Source organism: Microcaecilia unicolor, chromosome 2, assembly GCF_901765095.1.
Source record: "Microcaecilia unicolor chromosome 2, aMicUni1.1, whole genome shotgun sequence".
Taxonomy (NCBI): Eukaryota; Metazoa; Chordata; class Amphibia; order Gymnophiona; family Siphonopidae; genus Microcaecilia; species Microcaecilia unicolor.
The window spans coordinates 400,397,273-400,422,875 of NC_044032.1; the positions used below are offsets into that span (position 1 = coordinate 400,397,273).

Below are 25,603 nucleotides of genomic sequence, written 5' to 3' on the forward strand. Positions count from 1 at the left end.
AGGATGCTAGGAATTATTAGGAAAGGGATGGTAAATAAGACCAAGAATATTATAATGCCTCTATATCGCTCCGTGGTGCGACCTCACCTTGAGTATTTCATTCAATTCTGGTCTCCATATCTCAAAAAGATATAGCAAAATTAGAAAAGGTTCAAAGAAGAACAACCAAAATGATAAATGGGATAGAACTCCTCTCATATGAGGAAAGGCTAAAGAGGTTAGGGCTCTTCAGCTTGGAAAAGAGAAGGCTGGAGGATATGATTGATGTCTACAAAATCCTGAGTAGTGTAGAACGGGTAAAACTGAATCAATTTTTTCACTCTTTCAAAAAGTACAAAGACCAGGGGACACTCACTGACATTACATGGAAATACTTTTAAAACAAATAGGAGGAAATATTTTTTCACTCGACGAATATTTAAGCTCTGGAACTCTTTGCTGGAGAATGTAACGGTGGTTAGCGAATCTGGGTTTAAAGATGGTTTGGACAAGTCCTGGAGGAAAAGTTCATAGTCTGTAATTGAGATAGACATAGGGAAAGCCATTGCTTGCCCTGGGATTGGTAGCATGGAATGCTGCTACTGTTTGGGTTTCTGCCAGATACTTGTGACCTGGATTAACCACTGTTGGAAACATTGGTCTGACCCAGTATGTCTATTCTTTAATTCTTATGAGGGACAGATGAAATATGATACTGACACCTAAATACCATATTTTTTGGACTATAAGACGCACTTTTTCCCCCCAAATTTGGGAGGAAAATGGAGGGTGCGTCTTATAGTCCGAAGGTAGACTTCTCCCTACTCACGCGATCTTCCCTGGTGGTCTAGTGACGTCGGGGCAGGAAAGACCTTCTCTTTCCTGCCCAGCGCGCTGCTCTCCATCCTCCTGTATGCAGCCTGACGGTCTCGGCGAGATTCAAAATGGCCGCCAAGACTTCAATTCTCGGTGGCCATTTTGAATCTCGCCGAGACCGTCAGGCAGCAATGCATACAGGAGGATGGAGAGCAGTGCGCTGGGCAGGAAAGGGGGGGCTCTTTCCTGCCCCGACGTCACTAGACCACCAGGGAAGATCGCATGAGTAGGGAGAAGTGGTGACAGGGCCGGGGGGAGGGCGGGATTCGGACAAGACGCACCGGAGCACCTAGGTTTTAGAGTTGGGAAAAAGGAAAAAAAAAATTTTCCTATTTCCCTCCTCTAAAACCTAGGTGCGTCTTATGGTCTGAAAAATACGGTACTTGAAAGGTATTAATATGAAAAACAGAGATGGAGACATGTTAGAACTAGAGTTCTTGACTTGAGGTTGCATGGTGTTAGACTTAAGGGTAGCATCAGGGAATTCTTTCTCATAGAAAGGGTGATAGATGCCTGGAATCCCCTCCTGGTAGAGGTGGTGGGGACAAAACAGTATAGAATTCAAAAATTCTTTGGCTAAACACAGAGGATCCCTAAAAGAAAGAGGATTGAATCAAAACAAAACTTAAATGACCGCATGGCTCCTGATGTGTTACAGTAGACAGAAGTGATGTGTAGACAACTACTCCAGTAGTTGGGTAAGTAAGACCAGTGTCAGACAGACTTCAATGTTTGGTGTCCCAATATGGCAAAACAGGTCTGGATGAGTTGGAGTGGGCTTTGATGGCAACTCCAATAGTTGAGAAGGAAGTTCGGTGCTGGGCAGACTTCTTTGGTCTGTGTCCCATAAATGGCAAAGACAAATCAGAATCAAGTGTGAGTATTTGATATCATATTCATATCTTGTGCTATGAGTGCGAGTGCTGTGTGTCTCAGTGGGAGAGGGGAAGACATCTTCAGGTTGAAATTAGTGAGTAAAATGTTTAGTCATCTGTTGATAATGAATTTAACTATGCCTCAGATACGATAATGTGGTTTTTATCAGCCTTATTGGGCAGACTGGTTGAACCATGCAGGTTTTTATCTTTTGTCATTTACAATGGTACTGTGCTTGACTTCGGAGTGGAGGATACAAAACAAGCCAGGGGAGGTACGAGAGAGTGGTAGAGAAGGTGGCATTTTTCTAGTGCTGCATCAGGGGTGTTTTATCTCTATGGATGAACACCTAAATCTGTGTACCCTTGGGGGAGGGATAGTTAGGTATTTTCACATGTATATAAGACGTGTGTGGGGAGAGGAGGTAAGCACATTGTTTCCTCCCACTTTTCCATCTTTTCTTTTTCTTCTCTTCCTCTTCCTCTCTCCTCCTCTTCTTTCTTTCTGCTTCTCTGAATGTTTCTTGAATTGTTCTTTGACATTGAATCTGTAGAGTATGTTGTGAGGATCAGTGAAACAAGCTCCTACTTTTTAGACAGGAGCATGAAAAATGGGCAAGTGTATGAAGGCTTTATAAGGTGTTGAATTTGTAAGCAAAAGTATTCTATGTTCTAATACTTAACTTTCTGAACACAAGTTCTGGGAAGAATTTCAACATGGTCACTGACGAGAACATAGATTTTAATGGCTGTGTATTTATAACTAAGCTATTCATCTCCATGGGATGTGCTGTAAAAGTCTAACAAGATTACATTTTGTTAAGTATTAGCTTTCGGCTATTGTACATAGATTACTAAACCTTTTTAGCTCTGTGCTCTAATGCTTTTAGGTTAAAAATTAACCACAGTAATTTATATTGGAAATGACCAAAAAGATAATAAGGCATGGTTGTATACCCAAGCTTTTCAACTAATACGACCGGCTTCCCCTCAAACTTAACTTATTGGTCCTTGGTCTTTCTTTTCAAGTACCTATGCATAATCAGCAGTGGTGTATTCGGTACCACGGAAACTTTTAATTCAGGTTTGCTTGTGTTGCAGGGTTGTGTAACAACACACGGACCAAAGAAGTTTCAGATAGTTTAATAGAAAATACCAAAGGCATATTTCAGCTTCTTCCCGTATTTTGCTACTGTGGTTTATAATAATGGCTTGTGGGAAGTGAAGATTATTGGAGAGGCAGAGAGCCAGGAGACACTGCTGAATCACCTGCTATCTGGCTGAGGCTGTCCTGAGGTGTCATGTGTGTAGAGCTGGTTTTGTGGGATACAATTTGCCCCTGGGTGACATCATCATTGCCTGACAGTGACTGTCTATTTAACATCTTCCTCCCTGCAGCATGCGTGGGAGTGGATGGATATTGAACAGGCAGACAACTGAGAGATACTGCAGTACAGCCCCTGCTCTCTGGCTGAGGCTGCACTGAGTTTGTGCTTAGAATTGTGAATGTTTTATGTATGCTGTATTGATTACCCAGAAATTCAATATATAAAAATGTAATAAATGAGAACTGGTTGATATCATCATTTCCCGACAGCTTCTGCCTACTTAACATCTTCTTCCCCATAGCATGTGGTTGCAGCATACGAATTAAAAGGCATGACCAAAGGGGAACTTTGGTGCTCCTTTGTTGCTTCTTCAGGGCCAAGTTGGGGCTAATTTGGAATCAATTGGGGTAAAGAAAAACTAAAAATAAGTTGCCTTCAGGTCGTCAGGGAACTGTTTATGAGCCTACAGATAGACCATTTACCCCCTTACTCTATAACGTGAGCACCTAAATGTACGTGCCATCCACCGGATTCTATATAGCATGCCTAGAGGGCATAATCGAACGGGGATGACAATCTCTAAGGGCGCCCATCTCTAAGGACATCCCGGTGAAGGGGCGGTAAACCCGTATTATCAAAACAAGATGGGCATCCATCTTTCGTTTCGATAATACGGTTGGGGACGCCCAAATCTCAAAATTTAGGTTGACCTTAGTGATGTCATCCCCGGTTTTTGGCGATAATGGAAACTGAGGTCACCCATCTCAAAAATGACCAAATCCAAGTCATTTGGTCGTGGGAGGAGCCAGGACTCATAGTGCACTGGACCCCCCTGACATGCCAGGACACCAACTGGGCACCCTAGGGGGCACTGCAGTGGACTAACCGATGCAATAACTGAATGGAAAAAGGCATGCAGTGGTCACTAACCACCTCCCACCCTGAAAAACACAACTTTAAAAACTTTTGTCCTAGTAACTGCTTCAACCCTGTTAGTTACTTTAGCTCTATCTTTGGATAAAGCTTTAATAATGAAAAAATTTTTCAGAAGCAGAGACAATGACTTCCTGGGTTTCAAAGTACGAATATTCCCGGATGTGTCTAAAGATACCCAAAAAAGACGCAGACAATTCCTTCTGTTAAAACCAGAGGTTCTCCGTATGGGAGCTACTTTTCTCCTACGATATCCTTGCAAGTGTATTGTAAATTATCAGTCAGCCAAATATGTTTTTTTTTATTCCTTGCAGCTTTCCGAATTTATAGTAGCCAGAAGTTCTCAACGGTAAAGCTTTAAATGTATATGAGAACCACAGAAAACCGATTTATAATTTCTTGTAAAAATTCTTGTTAATTCTCCTTAATTGTTAAGCTTGGATCCCATTTGTGGACTGGAAGTACTAACTCAATTAATATTAATATGTTTAAATTTCTTCATTAGTAATTTCTGAGGAATGTACTTTTTCTTTTTCAAATATGGTGTTTATGATATTTGAAATTAATAAATATATTTAAATAAAAACTTTTGTCTTTTTTTTTAGAGTATGGGTGAAGGATGCCCTTCGCTATGCCTCCGTGACGGCATTTGAGGATGTCCTTTGTTATTTATTTATTTAGATTTTGCTCACACCTTTTTCAGTAGTAGCTCAAGGTGAGTTATATTCAGGTACACTGGATATTTCTATGCCTCCGTCCCTGCAACAGCAGTTGAGGATGTCCTTTGATGTGCCTCTGTCCCTGCAACGGCAGTTGAGGATGTCCTTTGATGTGCCTCTGTCTCTGCGACGACATTTGAGGATGTCCTTTGAAGTGCCTATGTCCCTGCAACGGCAGTTCAAGATGTCCAAAATGTGGATGTTTGTGAGAAGGCCAGCCATGCCTGGATGTTTCTGTGAGAAGGACATCCATGCCTCTGACACCCCCTTTATTTATTTGGATTTTGGATCACAAGTAGCAACAGTGGGATTTGAACCAGTCACCTCTGGATTGCAAGAGCAGTGCTCTAACCACTAGGCCACTCCTCCACTCCCTTGAAATTTGGCCATCCCTGTGGGGGGGGGGGGGGGGCAGTTGAGGACGTCCAAAATGTTTGAAAGAAGGACATCCATGCCCTCGTTATGCCTCCACTGACACACACATACCCCCCCCCCCCCCCAACAGGAATGGCCAAATTTCAAGGGAGTGGAGTGGTTAGAGCACTGGTCTTGCAATCCAGAGGTAGCTGGTTTAAATCCCACTGTGATCCAAAATCCAAATAAATAAAGGGGGTGTCAGAGGCATAGCAGGCATGGATGTCCTTCTCACAGAAACATCCAGGCATGGACATCCTTCTCACAGAAACATCCACATTTTGGACATCTTCAACTGCCGTCACACAGACGGAAGCATATCAAAGGACGTCCTCAACTGCCGTTGCAGGGACGGAGGCATAAAAAAATCCAGTGTACCTGAATGTAACTCACCTTGAGCTACTACTGAAAAAGGTGTGAGCAAAATCTAAATAAATAAATAGCGAATGACGTGCTCAACTGCTGTCGCAGGGACAGAGGCATAGCGAAGGAGATCCTTCACCTATACTCTAAAAAAAAAAAAAAAGACAAAAGTTTTTAAAGTTGTTTTTTTCAGGGTGGGAGGTGGTTAGTGACCACTAGGGGAGTTGGGAGGTCATCCCCGATTCCCTCCGGTGGTCATCTGGTCATTTAGGGCACATTTTTGTGACTTGGTCAGGTCAGAAACACAGAGGAGCTTTGAAGAATGCTACATTTTTGAGCTAAGTACCTCTCCTTAAAACTATTATAGTGGAAGAAATATAGTAAGACTATTTTTTTATAGCTCTCCAACTTTAGCTCCTTTTGAGTATTAAGGTAAGAAGGCAAGCCAGTAACAGCAGGAGGCTTTTTGCCTATGATGAAGAAGTCCTAGCCCTTACCCACTTCACTAGTGGACAAGGTGCTTCTTGAGGCTTTTTCCTCATGAGAAACTTTTCATACTTGCTTACCTTATGACTTGTTTCCTGTATCTACATTAAGAATAATTGTCTGAAGTGGAACCTTACTCCCTGATATTATTTTAGTTTATTAATAATAATTTACATGCACAACTTGCTAACTGTATTCTGCAATGAACCGGCCTAAATTCTAATGTGCGTAGTTCAAAAAGGGCATGGTCATGGAAATGGGCGTTTCATGGGTGTTCCTTAAGTTACGGTCATAGTTACAGAATATGGCCCAGTGCTATATGCTAGAATTTATGCCACATTTCCATTCGTGTAAATGGAGGCACGTAGTTTTAGGCACTGGGATATCAACTAAGCATGTTTTATATACCGCGCCTAAATCTAGGCGCCGCTTATAGTGTACACTTAGCCGGAAATGTTACTGCAAGGATTTTTTAGCTCCATATATAGAATCTGACCCCATTTGTGCACTCAGATTATAGAATACTGGCACTTATGCATGTTGTTAACATTTTCCATTTCATTTCAAATAAACGTCCTTCCTTGTTATCTAAACTAAATTTCTGTGCCATCTGCTTAGTTGAGAATCTATTATGTCTCGGAGGGCAATTAAAAAAAATCTTTTAAAGTGCATTCACTTACAAGTAAGTCCGTTTTATTTCAGTTTTATATGCTATCATTGAATATGTTAATGCTCCCTGAAATTGTCCTGTGTGATGACACATTTCTTTCTGTACTTTTTTTCCCCCTTCTCCCCCCCTTCTTTTACGCTTTTTAAAGTATGTACATTATTACACTGGTTTGTATTATGTTGTTCTTCTGTAATTAAATCAATAAAAAAATAATAAAATAAAATAAAAAAACACCGTCCTTGAGGGCCACAAGTCAGTCAGGTTTTCAAGATTTCCACAATGAATATGCATGAGATTCATTTATTCTATTGTATGCAAATAGATCTGATGTATATTCATTGTGGAAGTCTTGAAAACCCAACTGGTTTGTGACCCTTGAGGACCATGGTTGCCAACCCTTGGTCCAGGATATGTAGGGAGTTGAGTTGGATTAAGTGGAGGGAAGAACATTGGCAGTCCGCCCCTTTCTTTCCGAGCACTCTACCAAAACCCTCATCCACACCCTTGTCACCTCTCGTTTAGACTACTGCAATCTGCTTCTTGCTGGCCTCCCACTTAGTCACCTCTCCCCTCTCCAGTCGGTTCAAAACTCTGCTGCCCATCTCATCTTCCGCCAGGGTCGCTTTACTCACACTACCCCTCTCCTCAAGACCCTTCACTGGCTCCCTATCCGTTTTCGCATCCTGTTCAAACTTCTTCTACTAACCTATAAATGTACTCACTCTGCTGCTCCCCAGTATCTCTCCACACTCGTCCTTCCCTACACCCCTTCCCGTGCACTCCGCTCCATGGATAAATCCTTATCATCTGTTCCCTTCTTCACTACTGCCAACTCCAGACTTCGCGCCTTCTGTCTCGCTGCACCCTACGTCTGGAATAAACTTCCTGAGCCCCTACATCTTGCCCCATCCTTGGCCACCTTTAAATCTAGACTGAAAGCCCACCTCTTTAACATTGCTTTTGACTCGTAACCACTTGTAACCACTCGCCTCCACCTACCCTCCTCTCTTCCTTCCCGTTCACATTAATTGATTTGATTTGCTTACTTTATTTATTTTTTGTCTATTAGATTGTAAGCTCTTTGAGCAGGGACTGTCTTTCTTTTATGTTTGTGCAGCGCTGCATACACCTTGTAGCGCTATAGAAATGCTAAATAGTAGTAGTAGCAGTATGATAGACTGGTTGAGATGAAAATTTTGCACAACTTTGGGAAGGGCCTGCACATGGTAAAACAGAACTTCTATGTGTAAATGCACTAATCTATTGGAAAGCACATAAATGCTATAGGGTCAGATTCTATATATGGTGCCTAAAAATTCCACTTGGAAAACATTTCTGCCTAGATTTAGGCGCGGTATATAGAATATGCTTACTTGATACCCTAACACCTAAAACTTCATACCTCCATTTACACCAATGAAAATGTGGCGTAAATCCTGGCATGTAGATTTAGGCACAGAGGGCTATATTCTAAGACAATGCGCGTAAATTGTGGAATGTCCACGAAACACTCATTTTCTCGCCTATAACCATGCCCCTTTTTGCCTGAACACATTAAAATTTAGGTGTAGTGCATTACAGAATACGCATGGAGGCTCATTTTCAAAGCACTTAGCCTCCCAAAGTTCCATAGAAACCTATGGAACTTAGCCTCCCAAAGTGCTTTGAAAATATGCCTCTATTAGTGAGTTGTGCACATAAATTCTAATTATTGCCAAATTGTGCTCATTATTATGTTTGAATTTTTAGTATATGTAAATTGTTTTGATGCCCTCAGTGTTAGGTGATCAATCAAATAGATGTAACCTTGAACCCTGTTTGCTTGTTAAGTCAACTAAGTTACATGCATTGTTATAGAATACACTTGGTGTTTGGCGTGGAACACTAGGAGTGCTATATAGAATCTGGGAGATAGTGTGAAACTGCAAGGGAGTAAACATGTGGGTGGAACATGGGATGGGCATGGGCATGCAACTTGCACAATAATATAAGTTACATGCATTGTATGGTGCACTTAGGCATGCCCATTTACATATGCCATTGACCTGGTGTAAAAGATCACACCTAAATTTAGGCCCACCAATGCAGGCTTACGCTTGTATTATATAATGAAATTTGGGTGCCCAGGTGCCATTATAGAATAGGTATGCACTGCGAAGCATTGGGGTACCTAAATGGATGCACCCTGTTATAGAATTGCCTCCATTCTTTAGAAAATTCAAATGTATGCATGTATTTCACCCCAGAAAAATTGTGCACCCAAATATCAGGTGTATAAATGAGAGCACATATTTTTCATGGGATAATTTTCAAAATGGGAGTGCATCTCTAGAGTGCATGCTTTTTACCTGAGCGTAGAGTTATAAAATTACCTCCCAACAGAGGACAACCAAATCTTTCTTTCTTCACAGAATCTGCTCTTGCTGGTTTTGATGATTTAGATAAAGTTTACAACAACATCCAAAGGAGTGTAAATGATACACTCAGACGCCGCAGGCATGCTGAAGACAATGACTACAATATCGAGGTGCTTCTAGGTGTAGATGACTCAGTCATCCGCTTCCATGGCAATGAACATGTTCAAAACTACCTCCTCACCCTTATGAATATTGTAAGTATTCATCGTCTTCTAACTTAATAGCTTTTTCATCACGTAAAAGGCTCTTGGGTATGTATTTACATATCAGCTTATCGAAGAACTGGAAATATCTATGGGACAATCTCCAAGTATCCATTGAAGACAGTGAAATCAAGGGGAATTCTGTGAGTTTACCCAGATCTGTCTCTTACTATAATTTCCAGCAGAGAAATGTTCACAAAATTTGAAGGAGAAAAATATTACTTCCCAATGTTAAAAAATAAATGCAGCTCCCAGGCCATATGGATCTTGGAGAGCAAATTAATTCCCAGTATGATGCAGTGCATTATTAGATTCATCAAAATATTCATGACTCTCATCATCCTCCTTCAAACCTGCTGTCATTTTTCTGATGTCACACACTTCTGGATATGGTCAGCTTGTTCTTTCATGTTAGTATAAAGGGCTGCATTTACTAAAGTGCGCTAACGTGCATTCATGTATATTATTTACCGCAGGTCCCATTTTATGCATTGCGACCTATTTTTTGATAACGAGTGCTAATGTGGTAGTGCATGTTAATAAATCTAAGCATAAGAGTAAGAAGGGGAAACACACATGTTCATACTTTGTTCACCATCCTGCTTATTTTCGAAGGAGAAGGCCGGCCATCTTCCGACACAAATCGGGAGATGGCCGGCTATCTCCTAAACCCGGCCAAATTGGTATAATCGAAAGCTGATTTTTGCCGGCTTCAACTGCATTCCGTCGCAGGGCTGGTCAAAGTTAAAGGGGGTGTTTTGGCAGGGTATAGATGGCGGGACGGGGGCATAGTTATGAGATGGACGGCTTTGGCTGCTAATGGAAAAAAGAAGGCCGGCTCTGATGAACACTTGGCTGGCTTCAACTGGTCCATTTATTTTTAGGACCAAGTCTCAAAAAACTGCCCAAACTGACCAGATGATCACTGGAGGGAATAGGGGATCACCTCCCCTTACTCCCCCAGTGGCCACCAACCCCCTCCCACCCAAAAAAACCCCAACATTTTTTGCCAGCCTCAAATGTCATACCCAGCTCCATGACAGCAGTATGCAGGTCCCTGGAGCAGTTTTTAGTGGGTGCAGTGCACTTCAGGCAGGCGGACCCAGGCCCATACCCCCCCTACCTGTTACACTTGTGGTGATAAATGGGAGCCCTCCAAACCCCCCCAAAACCCATTGTACCCACATGTAGGTGCCCCCCTTCACCCATAAGAGCTATGGTAGTGGTGTACAGTTGTGGGGAGTGGGTTTTTGGGGGGATATGGGGGGCTCAGCACCCAAGGTAAGGGAGCTACAGTATGTACCTGGGAGCTATTAATGAAGTCCACTGCAGTGCCCCCTAGGGTACCCGGTTGGTGTCCTGGCATGTCAGGGAGACTAGTGCACTACGAATGCTGGCCCCTCCCATGACCAAATGCCTTGGATTTGGCTGGGTTTGAAATGGCCAGCATCGGTTTCAATTATCGGCGAAAACTGATGCCAGCCATCTCAAACTTAGCCATCTCTGACATTTGGCCGGCCCCAACCGTATTATCGAAACGAAAGATGGCCAGCCATCTTGTTTCGATAATACAGTTTGGGACACCTCTTTACGGTGCCGGCCTTAGAGATGGCCGCCCATATAGATGGCCGGCGCCATTCAATTATGCCCCTCCATACTGCCTTATTTAAGAATGTCCCAAAGTACTTAAGTGGCTCAATTTCATAGGAAACAATAGGAACATTGAATTTAATTTATTTTTCTTATCTTTATCACTGAAAGAAATTAAGGGGAAATTTGTCTGATGTGGGGCAAAATTCTCAGGTTTTCTACCCACAGACTTTGCAGCAAGGTGAAGGAAAAGCACTTGGGTGCTTTCCTTTTGCAACTTGCCATAGGTACAGACTAGCTGTGGATATCTGCAGCTGCTTTTGCTTTTGTAGAATTTGCAAGGTAAATAATATATGTTGACTTGAAAACAGAAGCTGTGTGAATTATTTTCTGAGTCCAAACAAAGCATGTCCCTTGAGAACACCTTGCCTAAATGTAACTAGACTACATTCATTGTAGAATACAGTGTTAGCTATTAACCAAACTGTAGGGGCGCTATCTTCAAATCACCAGTCTGTGTAGATAAATTATTGTTTACCCAAGTAAATGGCTTTGAAAATTGTTTTCCTGTATGAAAACAGTGATGAACTGAAGTCATGAAAGACTAGGGCTTTGTTCATTAAATAAATGTCATTTTATTTAGACGTGAGAGCTACATAAGAGTTGTGAGATTATATCATCCCTCTGCATTCCTCTGTCCTTGCATATCACCTAGCAAAACCCATTGACAAACTTCCTCTGTAAAGAACAAACCTTTTGTAGAAATGAAGTTTCTACACAACAGATGGTTAATAATTAAAACTGACTCAGAACCTATTAGCAAACACATTTGTGAAGAAATGCAATTTGCATACCTTAAATAGTCTCTGGATTATCAGAGAAATTGTTACCACATTTTCATTTCAGAACTTGAATTAAGTGTTTCACCTGCTCTCATTTTGTCAGTAACTTTGTTAAGAGTGATCCTTGTGTGACCCAGCTCATTCAGCAGATCTGGTGCAAATGTTACAGATGGCAAGAGCATGTTAACAAGATTTTTAGGTTCTGTCTTAGATACTTTGTTGATGTTTCTTCTGTCATGTCTTAGTTGTATTCCACCTAATTCTATAAACATGGGCTCCAACTAAGCTGTGGTAAAAAGTGGCCTGCACTAGTCTGGGTGTGTGAAATTCGCCTGTGCTGGGCCATTTTTTTACTGCAGCTGGGAAAAAGGGCTTTTTTATGGCAGTAAATGGCCATACACTAATATTAAAAGTAGCATGCAGGTATTTACTGCCTGAGCCATTACTGCCACCCATTGAGTTGGCGGTAAGGGCTCACGCACTACTCGTGTGGTAAGCAGGCTGCGCACGCCAATGTGGCTGTGCTGCTGATTACCACTGGGAACATCCCCTGTGGTAGAAAATAGAAAAGTATTTTCTACCTCGGGAAACAGCACAAGCCAACTTTGAAATTACCACTGGGCACCCAATCTACCCCTGTGGTAGTGTCGATTTGGAGTGTGCTACCCACGCATTAGCCCTACCACTGCTTAGTAAAAGGGTCTCTGATAGAATAAGGTTAGTTGCACATGCAACTTAATTTCATAATTGGCTATTAATTGGTGTTAACTGTCAATTATTGGCTTAAATTGGTAGTAATTGGGACCAGTTGGTAGTTGCACACACAACTGACTTTGCTCGCAGCTAAAGTTAGGTGCAAAACTGCAGACTTACTCTAGTACTCTATAGCAGCAGTTCCATGTGGAACTGTCATTATAGAATTCGTGCTCAGCATGAATCATTTTGGCGCCTAAACTTTAGAATTTACCCTATTGTGTCTAAGATGAGGTAGTGCAGGGCTGGTGCTAATTTTTTTTTTTTTTTGCTGCCCACTATGAATCATTACTATGCTGCCCACCTTCCTCCTATGGATTTCAGGGAGCCCTCCCTCTTTCTCTCTCTCTCTCTCTCTCACATCTGTGTTCCTTTTTCTCCTCTCCTGTATTCAGTGTCTTCCCTCCATTTGCCTATGCCCCCTGAGTCCAGTATCTCGTCTGTCTCTCAATTCCCACCTCCTATGTCCAGCTTACAGGGGCGTAGCCAGACACCCAATTTTGGTCTAAGATGGGTGGGCAGAAGAACTCTGCCTTGTCCCTCAAGTGATTTGGTCTCTCCCTCTCTCGCCTGCATGCCATATGGTCTATCAAACATCCCCCCCCCCCCCGCCTCTCCTGCATACCTTTTAAATAGCAAATTTTCACCGGCAGCGAGCAGCAACTAATACACATTGCTCATGTTGACCCCCAAAGCCTTCCCTCTGATGCATCTTCCTGTTTCCACATAGGTGGGAATACATCAGAGGGAAGGCTGTGGGGCCAGAGTAAGCAGTATATATCAGCTGCGTCTCACTGCAGGCGAAGATCTGCTGTTTACAAGGTATGCAGGAGGGACAGTTGTTGGGCGTTTTCAGCTGGTGGGGATCCCTGCCAGTCACATCATAGGTGTGCTGCTACTGGGTGGGCCTGAGCCCAAAGTGGGTGGGCCTGGGCCCACCTGAGCCCACCCTTGGCTACGCCACTGGTCCAGCATCTGTTATGTTATGCTATATAATGTTATATTTCCCTCAACACCTTTAAATAGGTTCAGAGTGGATTACAATATAAGATAAAACCAGTCAACCAGGCTGGTAGCTTACAATATCAAGAAAAATTAAATTACAATGACTCCCCAATATCTAATTAGAAAGTACATACCATCTGCACTCTTTCCCTATCCCTCCCAATGTCAAGCATCCTGTCCATTTTCCTGTTCCCCCATGTCCAACATTTCTCCTCCTCTTCTGTGTTTCCCTCCATGTCAGACCAATCTTCCCTCTACCTCCTTATATCTCTTTTGTCTCCATAATCTCCTCCATATCTAGTACCTTCCTTCCATCCATGGAAATTGCTGCTGCTACTGCCTTTTGGAAAAAAAATAAGATAAACGCAGGGAAGAGGGTTGAGGAGGGAAGAAGGGAGATGCTGCCCCCATCTCTGCCTGTGCCCAGTCTAGCATCTCCCCCCTTCCCTCCTCAACCCTCTTTCCTGTGTTTGCCATATTTTTTTCCAAAAGACGGTAGCAGCAGCAATCTCCATAGGCTGCCCTGCCGCAGTGCTGCCAGCACCAGCCTCTTCACTCTACTGCATCCCGCCTCTGAGGAAGCAGAAGTTTGTTTCAGCCAATAAACGTTTGTTTGCTATACTGATGTTCCTCTATCAATGATCTTCCTTCTGTTGACCACTTGAGTCAAAATGTAAGCATGTAGGGCCAGATTCAGTAAATGGTACCGAAAAATCAACACTCAGCAGTATTTTATAGAGGGTGCTCTGGGATGAACACTCTTTATAGAATAGCACCTAGGGGGATTCTTGTACCCAGCTGAAACCTGGTGTAAATCCTGGTGCACAATTTCAGCTCACATCCTCCAAAAGTCTTTAATTGTACGTAGTTCTTTGGAATGCCCCTGACCTGCCCACGCCACTCCCACAACCACGTCCCCTTTTGGGATGCATGTGACAGGATTTGGGTGTGGATCATTATAGAATTGCACACAGCCCGATCCAAGCAGAAATTCATGTTAGTGCCAATTAACGTCAATAATTGATTATAAATATAAACCGAAGAAAAAGGTTAACCAAAAAAGTAAATTTGTGATATTCAAAATAATTACACCAATTTTATTTGAAACATACAAGGATCTAAAAAAGTATAATGTGGGGTCTCAGGCTAGTCCATTAAACCCTTGAACTTATATTATGTCACAGTACACACATCCCAGAAACTTTTCTCAAGAGGTCCACTCAAAAGAAGATGAAACATATCAGTTTACAATGTCCACCCAGATGTACATCTTTAAAATCCATTCATAATTAAGTTCCATGCCAAGAAAATGTGAGACTCTTGGATTTCAAACAAACCAGTCAATTCTACGCTGAGAAGATCAAAGCCCCTGGGCCTCAAACTAAGCAATGGTCACAATCCTCAGGTATAAAATTAGATTTAAGATTGAGAGCCCTCCAGGGACAAGGAAAGGCTAGGTGTATCTGAATATAACTCACCTTGAGCTACTACTGAAAAAGGTGTGAGCAAATCTAAATAAATAACTCTAAATTCAGCGATGATTCATCCAAAATATAGCTTCCAGAGACATCTCACAGCAACTTCATATTCAGACAACACATAGTTCAGCTCCATCCGAAGAACATGTCTCAGTAATGGCTTGTTACATTTATAGAATCCAAGGGATAGTCTATAAAATGCATACTTCACCTATGTATATTTGTGTCTGTTCCCAAGCAGCTATGTACATGTCTGCATTCAAGCTGCTATTGTTCAGGTTTTTGTGGGATGTTTTATAAAGATACATAAACAACTGTGGGGGTTATTTTAGAAACATTTCCAAGATAAATAACAGCATGTACTCGTTTTCTTCCTTTTCACCTTCAAATCTTATATGAGACTCCTTTGAATCTTCCTGGGCTATTCACATCATTTGAGCCACAACTGCAATACATGTCCCACTACCATTGACTCTCATACAGCCCTTCCAACCCACCTTAATCCCTCTTCTTCGCACAATGATTCTGTCAAGTTTGGAGAAAGAGACCGTATCCTTTCTTTGAAAATGAGACTTTATTTACTCCAAAATAAAGGACCCTAAGCTTGGCCCCAATCATAAAGCCAACTACCATCCGATTGATCAGTTCTTCAATATTTACCCTAAACTTACGGAGTGTGTGACCTTCAAACTACTGGAAGACTTCATAGAAAAAAAAAACCATCACTCTTCACAACAACCAGGGCCGTGTTTCAGCCTAATAGGCTTTCATCAGGAGTCTAAAAACAATTATAAACAATAATACTAAAAATACATACTATAATAAATAAAAAGATCAAGAGGGACAATATATATAATAGAGGTACATATTACAATATATAAATAACTACAGAGACTCTATATAATAAAAATAAAAAACAATAAATATTGATCAATTTCCATACTAAAAAGGACAATATTTAAAAATATTGTAAAAACTAGTCTTTTGATATGGTTTGGCGACTTTTGTCATTTTAATTATATATATTTTGACTTTTATGAGTTCTCAAGAAATCTATAATGTAAAAAAAAAGTTTGTATATTAATTATCCCCCACGTTTAAAAATCCATGCTAGCGACTGCCAGTGTGCTAATGCTGATACAGCCCATTCACTTTGAATGGGTGTGTCGGCATTGCCTTGCGGCTTTGTAAACATGGGGTATATTTACTAATTCCTGTTTTTACAATATTTTCATATATTATTGTCCTTTTAGTATGGAAAATGATCATTATTGCTTTTTATTTTTATTATATAGAGTCTCTGTAGTTATTTATTATATTATAATATGTACCTCTATAATATATTTTGTCCTTCTTGGTCTTTTTTATATATTACATCACGTGTTTTAAATATTTATTGTTTATATTTGTTTTTAGACTCCTGTTGCAGGCCTATTAGGCTGAAACACAGCCCGTGTCAAGTCTTGGATTTTAATAAATCTTTTGGATTTTTCATTATCATCTGTCCACTATCCTTAGGTCCCCCTTGCTCTGTGTGTGTGTGTTCAACTGCATGGGTTCTGTTCTGCTTCTGCATAGAAGAACATTGATCAATATTTGGAATAATTCAGCCGAATTACAATTAAAAATTGTTACAATATTTGGAAAATTGTTGCCTTCTGAAAACCGAAATGTGTTGGACACAGTTAAATCTAAACTTATAAATAAAACTATTGTTATCCTTATGTGTGACTGGTCCTTCAAAGAAAAAAACCCTGAAATTTAGTTTAATTGCATCACTTATTCAAGGATTCTGTGGACAAGGTTAGTGATTTCAGCTGCTCTGCTCAGGGTTGGGGTTAAGCTCCTGGGTTGGCCACGACTGTGAATATCTTTTCTCACAGAGTCTAACTTTGCTTGAAGACAGTATAGTTGCACTAACCGCTTTGACAGTTTTCTTGTAAGGAAGTATATCAAATAATAAAACTTGAAACATATAGACTGGCTTCTTGTGTAAATAATGATTTTAGATATCTATTTACCCTTAATAAAACTTGATTTTAAGGGGGCATGGATAGGGCATGGTTTGTCCGAGCCCAAACTATCAACCTAAAATGGGCCTTCACATGTTTTTATAAAATAGCCTCAAAACAGGTACCTAATTGAAAATCCAACCTAGACAATTAAATTGCTTTCTACATGCCATGAGATTAGGTGAGCTAAACTGTACAATGGCTACAAGACATAGGCTAAATAAATACACTTGCCCTGTACCTAGTTACATCCAGAGCACCTATGGAAAGACTACATGGCAGAAAAATTATGTTGCCATAGGAATGCAGTTACAGCACTGCTGTGTAAGCTCCAGCATGTGTATTTCCAGCACCAGTCTTCATTTTTCTTGGCCTGCCCATGGTGTTCTGTAAGCAGTCCTAATACATCATACAGTACAATAGTGTAGATCAAAGGGTATTCAAGCGGACACATCAAAATTAATTGAGCTGAAAGTGAACACCAAATCTTAGGCATTTTTATCTGCAGCCTTCTTTTAAGGGTATGTTGCATACTTTTTTCTTTTTTCCACTCTGGTACTTTTTATCTTTCAAGTTGACTAATAATCTAAACCAGTCCTGACAATGGCAAGTTCAAGATCTGTTGTTAGTATTAAGGATGTGCTTTCATTTGAAATGACATGAGAAATGTCAACAAAATTCCCCATGTCACTTCCTTTCATTTTTAATCTGAAATGAAAGGAAAAACCTGCAATTCCAGGTTTATTCCTATTTCATCAATAGTGTACCCTTTTGACAAGGGAAGCTTAACAAAAGCGCATACCAGTAGATGCTAGCATATGCACCAGCTCATACACTACACATACACATAAATGTAAACATGTGTTTTCCACATGCACGTACGAAAATTAGGAATTCTGTGATCTACGGGCATAAGTGTGGATTCATCCCATGCACGCCTACAGTGAAAGTATGCGCCATGACACTTATGCATGTAAATGGCAATTCTGTAATCTAAGCACCCACATTTATGCATCCCTTGCATGTGTAAATGTCAAGAATAATAGCATTTACACCACCTGAGAAAAATGCCCAGTCAGCAAAGGTAGAAAAGAAGGTAGAGATTGGAATATGTCATCTTTGGGAAATATCTGTCTTTCTTCAATGCATTTCCTCCAGTGTTTTGCAAAATACAATCTTTCCCTTTCTTTAATAAAGTCTAGCTTTTTGGGGGGAGGGGGCTCCTATTTCAATATTTATCTACATGCTTCTGTTTTTTAATTAGTAGTCCCTTACGGGTCCTTTTACTAAGGTGCACTGAAAAATGGTCTGTGCTGGTGTTGACGTGTGTATTGGACACACTCAGATTCATTTTTCAGCGCACTTGCAAAAAAGGCCTTTTGTTGCCAAAAATGGATGTGTGGCAAAATGAATATTGGTGTGCGTGCATTTTGTGCCTGAGATCTTACCGCTACCCATTGACTTAGCGGTAAGGTCTCACACATTAACCGGGCAGTAATGGTCTACACACGTAGAATGATGATTACTGCCCAGATTCCGGATGCACATAAAAATTGAAATTACCGCCTGGGCCACATGGTAGCTGGGCGGTAACTCCAAATTGACGCAGCTTAGTTAAAGGGCCTCTTAATCTGTGTTAAGTGAGGATCTGTCCATGTTCTCTATGTGTGATTAAGGTGAAACTGTGTAGTTTCTTTGAAGAGAGCAGTAGCAGTCTGGTTTGTTGTGTTTTCCCAATAGGAGGTGTATTGGTGCTCTAGGACCTGATACACTATAAGCACTGTTGCCTTTTCATAGCTTGGGGTTGTTAATGATAGAGTAAATGTGCTATATAGGTTTTTATGGTTTTCTCTTAATTCACAAAATGCTCAGAAGTGGAAGCACAGTGTTGCTTCTGTTCATGAGGTGACACCACAGTTTGAATATTTTGTTTGCTATACTGTTGTAAGGGGAAATGTCTTTACTCCTATGTTATAAAACTGAAAGTTCAGGGCTGATGCTGAGATTCAGTCCCATGCTGTACAGAGTTCAGACTTCACTCCCACCTAGAAGAGTTTGAATATTGCTTTTAAATAATTATAATGATAGTTATACTGCATGGTCAAAATTGGCTGAGAAGAGGGGAGACCTTCAGGCTCATTTTCAAAAGAGAAAAACGTCCTATAAGTGACATAAGTCTGCATTTGGACGTTTATCTCACAAAGCCGTCCAAATCAGTATTTTCAAAACCTATTTTTAGACATCTTTCTCTGAAGTCTGTCAGAAGGATGTCTAAATCTCAAGGGGGTGTGCCAAGGGTGTGTTCAAGGTGGGACTTGGGCGTTCCTAAGACTTAGACGTCTTTCAGCCATAATGGAACAAAACAAAACAAAAACGTCCAAGACTAAAACTTAGATGTTTTGAGCTAGATCTGTTTTATAATGAATAGCTGCAGTGGGAATTGAACCTACTTTCCCAGGATGAAGGTCTGCTGCACTGGCCACTGGACTACTCCTCTACTCCACACATGAGGTGCTCCAAATGATCAGATGACCACTGGAGGGAATCGGGGCTCACCTCCGTTTACTCCCCCAAATCACAAAACATTTTTCCAAACAGCATTTTCAAAAGGAAAAGAGAGATTTTTTTTTTGTAGAAAATGACCTTTCCTGTTCTGATTTTGGACGTTTTACAAAAAATGTCCAAATTCAGATTTAGATGTCATATCCAAAAATGCCCCTTGTGCATTTGACTTGCCCAAAGTCACAAGGAGCAGCAGTGGGAATTCAACCTAGGTTGCCAGGATCAAAGCCCACTGCACTAACCATTAAGCCACTCCTCCTCTGTTTTGGATGTTTTGCATTTGGACATCTTTTGTTTGAAAATGGACCAAAAAAGAGGACGTCCAAATCACAAGACGTCCATAGTATTTTCGATCACAAAAGACAGATGTCTATCTTTTTCGAAAATGACCTCCTTTCCTGTTCAGAATTAGGACGTTTTTGTAAAACGTCCAAATTCTGATTTAGACGTTATATCGAAAATGCCCTCATTATGTACTAAAGATCTTGGATGATTTCTTATAATGTAGTTTATATTTCATTTAAATGTGAGGGGAGGGAGCTGTGATGTGGTGCATGATGCTCAGAAATGTTACTGTGGATTGCATTCCCATTGCCACCCCAAATACTTCTGTCTACAGATGCCACTGGGGAGCAATTCAATAAATAGCACCCAAAGTTAGGAGCCAGTATGATCTGCAGAGGACGCTGTTTACAGAATACCAAAAGCAGGTATAAATGCTGGTGCCCAACTAACAGCAGTTAGGAGTACAAATGCAGGTGTTAAATAACATCATGCCTAATTTCTGGGTACACCCCTGATCCTCCCATGGCCACCTCCCTTTTGCAGTTGCATGCTATGAAATAGGATGTAGACAGATCCACATGTAACTCCTAATTGAAGAGCACTTTTCCAAAACTCACTCGGTCCATTTTTTGTCAGTTTTGAGCTATGGAATTCATTTTGTCCATAAAGGCATGATTCATTGACTATAGCTTTTTCCTAACACTATAGCTTATTCCTAACCAAAACTCACTAAGTCCATGGCATTTTAATGACTTTGTGTTTCAATGCAAAACTCACTCAGTCCAAAAGTCGCTAATCAGACAAAACTGACAAAAAATGGACTGAGTGAGTTTTGGAAAAGTGCGCTTCAAGTACTACCAATTAATGCCAATGATTGATTTATTAGTACCTAATTAGCTAATTAGTTTACTTGTGGATGTAGGATCCATGCCCATACTTGCACACCGAACTCTGGGTGACTTTTACTGAATTCCCTCAATTGTAGCATAGTATCTGAAGATTGGAGGGTGGCTAATGTGACACTAATTTTTAAAAAGGTTTCCAGGGGTGATCCTAGGAATTATAGACTGGTAAGCCTGATGTCAGTGCTGGGTAAAATAGTGGGAACTATTTTAAAGAATAAAATTACGGAATACATAGACAACATGGTTCAATGGTTTCAGCAAAGGGAAGTCTTGTTTCACCAATTTGCTTCATTAAAATATGAATAAACATGTGGATAAAGGTGAGATGGTTGATGTAGTGTATCTAGATTTTTAGAAAGCTTTTGACAAAGTTCCTCTTGAGAGACTCCTGAGAAAATTGAAGAGTCATGGGATAGGAGGTAATGTTCTGTTGTGGATTAGGAATTGATTGTTGGACGGAAAGCAAAGGATATGGTTAAATGGCCATTTCTTTCAATGGAGGAGGGTGAACAGAGGAGTGCCACAGGGATCTGTACTGGGACCAGTGCTATTTAACATATTTATAAATGATCTGGAAATCACGAGTGAGGTGATTAAATTTGCAGATAACACAAAACTATTCAAGGTTGTTAATACACATGCAGTCTGTGGAAAATTGCAGGAAGACCTTAGGAAACTAGAAGATTGGGCATCTAAATGGCAGACAAAATTTAATGTGGAGAAATGCAAAGTGATGTACATTGGGAATAATAATCCAAATCATAGCTATCTGTTGCTAAAGATCTAGGTGTCGTTGTAGAAAATAATGTTCTGCCCAGTGTGCAGCAGTGACGGTGACCAAAAAAGCAAACAGAATGCTAGGAATTAATAGGAAAGGGATGGTAAATTAGACTGAGAATACTATAATGCTTCTGTATCACTTCATGGTGCAACCTCTCCTTGAGTATTGCATTCAGTTCTGGTCGCTGCATCTCAAAAAAGATATAGCAGAATTAGAAAAGGTTAAAGAAAGAGCGACCAAAATGATAAAGGGGATGGATCTCCTCCCATATGAGGAAAGGCTAAAGAGGTTAGTGCTCTTCAGCTTGGAAAACAGATGCCTGAGGGGTGGATATGATTGAGGTCTACAGAATCCTGAGTGGTTTAGAACGAGTAGAAGTGAATCGATTTTTTTTTACTCTTTCAAAAAGTACAAAGACTAGGGGACACCCAATGAAGTTACATGGAAATATTTTAAAAATAAATAGGAGAAAATATTTTTTCATTCAGGGGTGCTTTTACTAAGGTGTGCTTAAAAATGGGCTGTACTAGTGTAGGCATGTGTTTTGGGTGCTCGCAGATCCATTTTTCAGTGCGCCTGTAAAAAAGACCTTTTTAAAATTTTTGCTGAAAATGGACGTGCGGCATAATAAAAATTGGCGCGCATCCATTTTGGGTCTGAGACCTTACCGCCACCCATTGACTTAGAGGTAAGGTTTCACGCAGTAATCGTGTGGTAATCATCTACATACATAGAATGATGATTACTGCCCGGTTTCCGCCATGCGCCAGAAAATTAAAATTATTTTCCGGCGTGCGTAGCAGATACGCGTAAAAAATGAAATTACTGCCCGGGCCACATGGTAGCCGGGCGGTAACTCCAAATTGATGCATGTTGGATGCATGTAGGCACCTATGCGGCTTAGTAAAAGGGCCCCTTGACAAATAGTTAAGCTAAGATAAATAATGGAACCGCTATTGTGGTGCCGGCAGCTTCTGAGGAAGTGACGTGCAGTGAAACGAAGCTTATGCCATACAGAGTAAAAGCTTTCATATAAACTAAGTTGAAAAATTGTTAGTTTATTTTTAACTTGGACTTTTTAAGTGAAAAAAATATATTAAAAAAAGTGCAAAAAGTACAAAAATAAAGAACGGTGGGAGGTTTTTGACTTATGATGCTCACTTATAATTGCATGTGTAAGTACTGATTTTGCAAAACTACATGTGCAAGAGAAGCCAATCAAGGGGCCAAGTTCCAGGCTTCAAATGCTTGGCTTTTTTTGTTAAGTATCATAGGGGCCCTTATACTAAGCTGTGGTAAGTGCTAGCATGTGCTTTACCGCAATTTAAAATGGCTTACCGCGTGACACACTCAGGTGTCCTGCGGTAAGTTCCAAATTGGTATGCACTAACTGCATGGTAAAGAATATTTAAAAACTTGTTGTTGGAGGGGGTGTATCTGGGGGACAGAGAGTAAGTGTTCCTGCACTAAAACAGTTAGCATGTCCACATTACCACACTAACTGCAGGGTTAGCGTTGAGCTCTTTCCAGCCTACAAGATAGGCATCATTAAGTGCTCCTATGATAATTCTTTTTAATGGCCGTGCACTAATAGCAAGGGAACTATGATAGAGAGAATCCAAAGCACAACAAAAGAGCACCAGACACAAAAGTACAAAGCGACTTCAAGATTAGGTATCAACTCAGAAGGTTTATTAATAAGACCTGACACTGTCCATGTTTTGGCCAAACCACCTGCGTCAGGGTTCTTGTAAATGTGAACAGGTTCTATTATAGCAATCCTTCAAAGGAGAATGCTAATTCTTAGGTCACTAAAACACAAATGAATTTATTTAGAATTTGCTCACACCTTTTTCAGGAGTAGTTCAAGGTGAGTTGCATTCAGGTATACTGGGTATTTCTCTGTCCCTGGAGGGCTCACAATCTAATTTTGTCCCTGAGGCAACGAAGGGTTAAGTGACTTGCCTAAGATCACATAAAGCAGCAGTGAAATTTGAACTGGCCACCTCGGGATGTCAAGCCTGATGCTTTAACCACTAGGCCACTCCTCCACTCCACACTACATTCAAAACTGCTCTCAAGAAGCAGAGAAACATGTTCACGCCTTTTAGTTGGCCTTTTAGTGACCTTGGCATTCTCCTTTGAAGGGTTGCTATAATTGAACCTTTTCACATTTATAAGACCCCTGACGCAGGCGGTTTGGCCGAAACACAGCCTGTGTCGGGTCTTATTACGAAACCTTCTGAGTTGACGCCCTAATATTGAAGGCCGTTTGTACTTTTGTGTCTAATGCACTAATGCAACATTAGTGCATGGCCATTAAAAGAAAAAAAATAGAAAATATGCCATTTTCTAGCTGCATTAAAAATGGCCTTAGTATGTGGGAAGAAACCCGTGTAAGGGCACACTAAGACCACTTTTTACCGCAGCTTAGTAAAAGGACCATAGTAAATGATGGGCTTCAATTTATGTAAAACCTGCATCAATGTCTTTATGGCAGCCCATGTTGATAACTACACTCCACAAAACATCTATACTACTTATGGGTAATTCACATTGCACTTCATAGAAAATTTAGTTTTCTTTCTTTCTTTCTTTCTTTCTTTCTTTCTTTTGCACCAATTTATACATATCAAGAAACATGAAAGAAATATTCGAGAAGTAAAAAGATATTTGGTTATAACATAGACCACAGTATAGCTGTAACTAGGGGATGTACCAGCTTGATCTAACCCTGTGTGTTGGACCACTGTGGTTCATACTAACACTTTAGGCTTCAATTGATAGATGTGCATTAGTTCAAAACAAGAAAGTTCATTAAGTACGGATTTTTAAACTTACATGACTCTAAGGGTTATATTGTAGATCAACTTAGTTTGAAAACCTGCTGAGCAAGATGAATTTAGGAATGGTTGACCTTGCTAAGTGGTAGGTTAAGAGATTAAATTACAAAATCATAAATTCCTGTGAAACATGACCTCTTCATTTCATTTAGCTTTTATTGAGATTTCATAGAACAGTACATCTTCTCAGTATATACATTCTGGAATGCTTTTGATGATATCCATTAAAGTAATAACATTACACAAGAAAAAACGCACATTCATTTTATATCCTCCACCTGGTCTGTTTTCCTCAGTATATGCAAACTAAACCCATCCTATTCCACCCTTCATCTTGCACTATGATCTTCGCATAAACTAGGCAGTATTTATAGACGATCTTAATGAAATAAAACAAACAGAATGGCTGAACTTGTTATCATCTTCCCACTTGGAAACAGGTGGCGGTAAGGGCTCCACGGTAATGGGCATGAAATCAGTCTGCTCATGCGCGGTGCACGCTGCATGGACGCCAGAAGACTCTGGCAAAACCCTTTTTAAATATTTTGCTTACAAAATGCCGTTCGATTCTCGGGCCGACGCAGACGTCAACCCACATGTGAGAACAAGCAGCCTGCTTGTCCTCGGAGAAATGTAGTTACATTGTTTAAGAAATGGTTTAAAAAATGTTTTTTGATATAATTAAGTAATGACAAATTGTTCTTCATAGTTATGTTTAGTAATATAGTGATTGTATTGTAATTATATTGAAATATAATTTACCCAAGAGTGTGTGTGTGGAAGATATTCATATGGAAGTTTTATCAGAAGAAAAATGTTATAACTATGGTTCCATCTTTGTGAAAGCCTTCTCTGTAATTGGACATAATAATGATGATGATGATGAAAGTGATTAAAGTAAGTGATGAATCAGACAGCACTACTTCTAATGCAGATGATAATGACAATGACAATAATAATATATTCTTTGCTATAAGGAAGTCAAGTGTTTCAGAGAGCCCCTTAATCAATATCTGCAGATCCAGTCAGAAGACATCGGTAATACTGTAGTCTGGCCTGAACTGAAGGAACTTTTTATCAGACTGAACAGCCTGGGATCCTTTTACTAAGCTGTGGTAATAGGGGGCCTGCGCTAGTGTTAGCGTGTGTTTTTGAAGAGGCCACATTTTACCACAGAGAAATGGCCTTGCAGAAAGTGAATCACTTACCGTGCGGCCATTTTGGGAGGAGCGCTTACTGCCACCCATTGAGGTGGTGGTAAGGGCTCCAGTGCTAACCCAGCAG

General features: G+C 40.5%; 1 protein-coding gene across 1 annotated transcript in view; it reads left to right on the top strand.

Annotated features, from left to right (window-relative positions):
• Nucleotides 1–25,603, top strand: part of ADAMTS3 (ADAM metallopeptidase with thrombospondin type 1 motif 3) — a 346,529-nt gene that overhangs the window by 192,318 nt on the left and 128,608 nt on the right. The window contains exon 5 of the mRNA XM_030190629.1: nt 9,055–9,254. Within this exon, the coding sequence (XP_030046489.1) occupies nt 9,055–9,254 (200 nt within the window). The remainder of the gene's footprint in view (nt 1–9,054; nt 9,255–25,603) is intronic.